Source organism: Aegilops tauschii, chromosome 3 (genome assembly GCF_002575655.3).
Source record: "Aegilops tauschii subsp. strangulata cultivar AL8/78 chromosome 3, Aet v6.0, whole genome shotgun sequence".
NCBI classification, from domain to species: domain Eukaryota; kingdom Viridiplantae; phylum Streptophyta; class Magnoliopsida; order Poales; family Poaceae; genus Aegilops; species Aegilops tauschii.
Genome location: NC_053037.3, coordinates 51,192,241 through 51,198,337, shown reverse-complemented (window position 1 = coordinate 51,198,337; position 6,097 = coordinate 51,192,241). Strand labels below are relative to the sequence as shown.

At 48.8% G+C, this 6,097-nt stretch overlaps 1 protein-coding gene across 1 annotated transcript; it reads left to right on the top strand.

Annotated features, from left to right (window-relative positions):
- Nucleotides 1-401: 401 nt before the first annotated feature.
- LOC109777312 (premnaspirodiene oxygenase) lies at nt 402-4,049 on the top strand. Its single transcript, XM_020335963.4, has 4 exons — nt 402-542; nt 639-716; nt 1,519-3,206; nt 3,314-4,049. Exons 3-4 carry the CDS (start codon nt 2,274-2,276, stop codon nt 3,938-3,940), a joined length of 1,560 nt encoding a protein of 519 aa, XP_020191552.1. The 5' UTR covers nt 402-542; nt 639-716; nt 1,519-2,273; the 3' UTR covers nt 3,941-4,049.
- The last annotated feature ends 2,048 nt before the right edge of the window (nt 4,050-6,097 follow it).

Here is a 6,097-nt window from a genome sequence, read left to right as displayed (position 1 = left end):
TTCTATAAATTTGGCCAAAGTAGATATAATTTGATTTCGGACAAAACTTATATGCGGACTAGAAAGAACCGAAGGGAGTATGTATATTAGCAAGCAACATCAAGTACTAGTATATATTTTGGACGTGCACAAGTAGTAGTATATATGGTATCGCCTAAAAAAGAGGGGGGGGGGGGGGGGGGGGGGGGTAGATGGATGGATAGATACTACGTACAGAGATGCACAAGTATCTCTCCAGTCTGTTAACAGCATGCCATCCATCAATCTCTCACGCGGATCGATCTCGCATCCTGCCATCCATCAATCTCTCACGCGGATCGACCTCGCATCCGACGTCTCCCCTGGCCCTCCTCCCTTTATAAATCTGGATCCAATCCCTCCTCCCAGCATTCCCCCTTCCTCTCCATGTGCTCCTCGTGTTGCCTTATCCATACATGGTGACCCAAAGATGTGCCATGCCGTTCCTTCTGATAAGGCAGCAACATTGACCGGCCATGTCGTGTGGTGGGCAGCATGGCTTGCGCGTATGGTCTGCCCTGTCGGTAAGAGTTCACCCTTTCTTGATCTAACTTCATTTCTTTCTTGGTAGAAACAAATCTTGGGGGATATAATTGCTGATGAGTTTTCTTATGATGTAGATGGTTATACTTATCAGGGGACATGCAGGCAGAGATGGAGTCACCTGCCAAGAGCTAGCTGGTGGGATATGGATGCAGGTATCTTCCTGTTTGGAATGGATCAGGTGTTTGTTTTTAGAATTAAGATCCGGACAAGGCAATGAAAGTTACAATAAGCAGTTTCTACTAGTGTTGCTAGCTGATTGTTTTTGCTTAAAACTGAGCCTACAAGGTAGTGAATAACAGTCTAGGAGAATATATTACTGTCTTATAAGAAAACATGGATACACATCTTTAATTTGGGCCCCTTTTACTTTCTAATGATGCATGCAATGTTCCCACTTGATGTGGTTTTTGCGTGCTAGCTATTAGGTAAGTGTTATTACCAACTGTCCAGACAGGTCAAAGCTAAGCTAATTATATGTGCGTCAGCAGCACTTTTGTTTGTTCGATTCAAGCTAAGTCTACAATAATGCACAAGTAGCTTCTACTAGTGTCGCTAGCAGCATGCTTTGTTTCTAAGGCAGAAGATGTAGCAAAGGTACTCCTACTAGTGAATTTTCCAACATTATGTAAAACTGAGCCAACAGTCCATGAGAATATATTACTGTCTTCTTATATAAGAAAACATACATACACATCTTTTGGGCCCCTTTTTATTACCTTGTATTGATGCATGCAATGTTCCCACTTGATCTATTATCAGCTGTTGTGTAGTAGTAGTTCTGTCTATTAGAACAGGAGAGCATGTTTCATGAGAACAACAGAATGTGATGTTTTAGTATGGTCGTTGAATGAATTTGCCATGTGAGGATTTTTTTTTGGGAACGTATTTGCCATGTGAGATTGCGGCGAGATTTCTCCCGACTTGATGCTCCTTAATTCCATGTGAGACGGGCAGAGTATATAGAAGAGATGGCCATGGAGCGATTTGGTTTGCGGCGCCGCTGTGCATGCATGTTGGCGACGCGTGCTGCCGAAATTTTCCGGCGGGGGTTCCTACAACTTGTCGAAATTTTGGCCTTGTTTGTAAGGAAACGGAAACTTCAGGGGGTTGCTATGAAATGGTAGGGTCTTGGATGCAAAGATTTTGCTATTTTGCGCGGATGAAGAAAAGGAAGAAATAATTAATAATTGGGTGAGTTGTGCGTACGAGAGATGGTTGGACGACGAGTGCGTGCAGCGTGCATGCGGTCCGTCGAGTTGGTTCGTTCGTTCACAATAAAAGAGATTTGGAGGCCTCCATCGAGTTGGCTCGTCCGTTCGCAGCTAGCTAGTGAATCAATTTAGTAAACAGTCTAATGGTATAACAGTTTTTGATTATGAAAAACCATGCATATATGCATATAAGATAATTAGAAGGAGAGGGTATCTGGTACTAGTTGTGACGTGTCACTTCAAGTTGTCGGGGCTGATGTCGTAGCAGGTGACGGCAGGCGATTTTGACTTGTCTAGTAGAGATCGCATTGCCAAGTTTAATCCGGGCATGGGTGGTGCCACGGAATGCAAACAAATCGCTCCGGTGCAGCCAAGATGATCAGATGACCAGAAAGATAAGACTCTACGCATGGCCACTATAAATATCCAAACCTCCTCATGAAACAACATCAGCGCACGACGTACGCTTGAAGCCCATCGAGCTCAAAGCTACTGGCCATGGCTGCTGAGAGCCCAGCATACTACTCGCTCCTCCTGCCTCTCTTTCTGGTCGTGGTACCTGCGCTCTACTTGGCGGGTGTGTTCCGTAGCCGTAGGAGGTCTGCCGGCCGACAACGGTTTCCGCCGGGGCCATGGGCGCTGCCGGTGATCGGCCACCTGCACCACCTCGCCGGCTCGTCGGTCCCGCCGCACCACGCCATGCGCGACCTGGCTCGGCGCCACGGCCCGCTCATGCTGCTCCGGTTCTGCCAGCTCCCCGTGCTCGTGGTCTCCTCACCGGACGCGGCGCGCGAGATCATGAAGACCCACGACGTGGCCTTCGCGTCGCGGCCCCTCAGCCCGACCATCCAGCTCTTCCTGCGTGGCTCCGAGGGCCTCGTCTTCGCGCCCTACGGCGACGGCTGGCGGCAGCTCCGCAAGATCTGCACCCTGGAGCTCCTCAGCAACCGCCGCGTCCACTCCTTCCGCGCTGTCAGAGCGGAGGTGCTGGGACGCCTGCTCCGCTCCGTCGCGTCGTCGGCGTCGGCGCCGGCGCCGGCGCCCGTGAACCTGACCCGGGGGCTAGCGTCGTTCGTCGCGGACTCCTCGGTGCAGGCCATGGTCGGCCGCCTGAGGAGCGACGACCGCGACACCCTGTTCACGCTGCTGCGGGAGGGGCTTAAGATCGTGCCGGGGATGACCCTGCCGGACCTCTTCCCGTCGTCCCGGCTCGCCATGCTCCTCAGCCGCGTGCCCGCCAGGATCGACCACCGCAACAAACGAATGGCCGCCTTCATGGACTCCGTCATCCGGCAGCATCGGGACAAGAAGAGATCAGCCGCTTGCGCCGACGGCGACGCAGAGGACTTGCTTGACGTGCTCTTGAGGCTCCAGGACGACATGGACTCCCAGTATCCCTTCACCACGGACAACATCAAATTGGTCATCATAGTAAGCCGATTCTCTCCCGAATCCAGATCCTGTTTAATTAGTGCGACCAAGACTCCTCGCTCCATCGAAAGGCGTCAACCATTATTGTTTTGTTTGCATGCATGCAGGACCTGATTAGTGCGAGCAGCGAGACCACGTCGACCACGCTGGTGTGGGCAATGGCCGAGCTGCTCCGTAAGCCGGCGGCCATGCGGAGGGCGCAGGACGAGGTCCGGCGGCAGCTCGACGGCCACCGCAGGGTCACGGAGGACGGCCTCACGGACCTGCACTACCTGCGGCTGGTCATCAAGGAGACGCTCAGGCTGCACCCGCCGGTGATGCTCAAACGGGAGTGCGGCGGCCCGCGGCAGCAGTTGCTCGGCTTCGACGTGCCACAGGGCGCCATGGTGCTGGTCAACGCCTGGGCGATGGGCAGGGACCCGGCCCACTGGGACTCCGCCGAGGAGTTCGTCCCGGAGAGGTTCGACAACTGTGGTACGCCGGACTTCAAGGGGGTGGACTTCGAGTTCCTGCCGTTCGGCGCCGGCCGGAGGATATGCCCCGGCGTCTCCTTTGGCCTCGTGCACCTCGAGCTCGCGCTCGCGGCGCTGCTCTTCCATTTCGACTGGAAGCTGCCGGACGGGATGGTCCCCGAGGAGCTGGACATGACTGAGGAGGCCGGGCTCATCACGCGCCGCCGGGCCGAGCTAGTGGTGTTCGCTGTCCCTCACGTTCCTCTGCCCACAGATCAGTAGAGGTACTTCGGTACTTGGGTTTCCATAGAAAAACGCTATCAAAAGCTGCAAATTTAAGATACCGGTTCACAATTTACACTGCGTGTTTTTTTGAGCGCGCGTTTTTGGGCATCTGCTAAAATAATGTTGTGTTCGGCGCACTAAAAGTGTTATAGTGGCACGCTAAAACTATTTTAGGGCGCGGAATTTTTGTGCACATGTTGAAGATGCTCTAACTGTGGTAAGATAAAAAGGGGAGGTTCCCTAAGACAATGATCTAATTTGGCATAAAAGTAATAGAAACCTCAGAAAATACAAGCTAAAAGATGCGCAACTTGATTGGCTTTCCTAACACAATGATCGAATTTGACATTGACAAAACCTTAACATAAAAAGGACCATATTCTTCATAAACAGCAGCTTGCTACGCAAAAGATGTGTTTGGTTGGTTACATCCCTTTTGATGTATTTGCATCTGTGTCTGGTTGAGTGAATACAAGCCAAAAATCATGTTCATCACATGGTTTGGTTGCCCACATCCTCTCTAGTCTGGCTGAGAAAAAACACGCACACAGCTGTTTGGTTACAAGCGTTTTCTCCTCATATACAGCATACTGTTGTTGTTTGGTTACGTACGCAGTATGCACAGATGATTAATCTCATCTCTTATACACGTGATGAACTTATCTCACGTGGAAACTGGGTGCTGAAGGAAGAAGAGAAGGGCTAGCTCCAGGTAGAAGAAGGTTTGACAACCCTCAGATGCTCATCCAACGGCCACGAGATCAAGTGGGCGTGAATCATTAGCTAGGTGACTAAGCTCATGTGTGACCCATTTGAGAGAGGATTTGCTAGTGGAACCGGTTTCCACCGGGTATCTCGCCGCCGTCAGATGGTGCTAAGATTCAGACGTATATACTACTAGTTGAATGCCCGTACATTGTCACGGGACGAGATAATGCTGCTGCTTTAGACGTATTTTATTTAGGTGACATATTAAATTCATACTCTAGCCATTCCATCTATGAGTCCGACGTCAAAAAGAGCGAGCAATATTTCAACATGTTTGTTCCGCTTCATCCCATTTTTCATTGGTTCTACTTTTTTATCGACACAATCTTATTTCTCTCCACCAGACAAACGTTGCTATCCCTTCCATGTCTTTTATCTCGGTCCACTCCTTCGCTCAAGCTCTGGTGCCATCGCTCTACGTCTGACCACATAGTTTCACTTTTAACATGATAAGCTGTCGCTTATGATGCTACGACAAAAATATACCCGCACTATTGCTAGGGACAAGTGTATAGGAGGATCTGTTGGCAACAACTTTGCTTTTTCGCCCAGTGTTGCCATTACTTAAGCACTTCTGCGATCACAATTTCTGGAATCCTTAATTACTACCACCAGAAAGGGAATGTGACCACAGCTCTCCTTTTTTCAATCTTATCTTCAATTTTTATTTTCAGAATAAAAGGGTAGAATTCGGACACTATATAAGGAAGCCTAATTCGACTACACTTCGCTTGGCTTCACCCCAAGCCCACACATCATTCTCCGATAGAAGGTTGGTTTATATTTAAGATTTTTCATACAAATTTAGATAAAGCACTTTGAATATTAAATCGAAGGAGTGACATTACCAAGGTTATAGATAGACATAGGCCGGGAGAAGGAGAGGCATGTGTACGTTCTGAAGACACCAGATACTTGGATAACAAACTTGTACGAAGGCCAATATGATGTTGCATCATACATTCGTGAATGACCTATATTTGGTACTTCAAAATACAACAGAACAGAATCCAACTGAATGTAGAGAAAAAATAGAACCCACCTGCTGCTGGCCGTCACATGCAAGCAGCAAAAACTATGCATAAACCAAGATGTGGTGGGCAGCATAAGTAAGAAAATAAAAACCTTTATTTTGCATAACCATGTATCGAAATCCAAGCGCAACAAAGGCAAATGTCATATCTCTTACATCTTGATCGAATAAGCTTCTCGCAAGAACAACCGTAATAAGGACCAAAAAGGAATCAACTAAAAGTAGAATATATAACAATAGAGCAACGGCCAAACTTGAAAGGTTACAACTGTTGTCCAGTGGAGCAGCCTTTGCCAAACAAAGCAAAACACTCGAACAATTTTGTTAAAGATAAACGGAATTATATACAAAAT

Excerpts from the sequence above, each read along its gene's own strand:
- LOC109777312 (XM_020335963.4), top strand. The coding sequence starts at position 2,274 with ATGGCTGCTGAGAGCCCAGCATACTACTCGCTCCTCCTGCCTCTCTTT. Across the intron at positions 3,207-3,313 it reads ACATCAAATTGGTCATCATA|GACCTGATTAGTGCGAGCAG; the intron begins GTAAGCCGATTC and ends GCATGCATGCAG.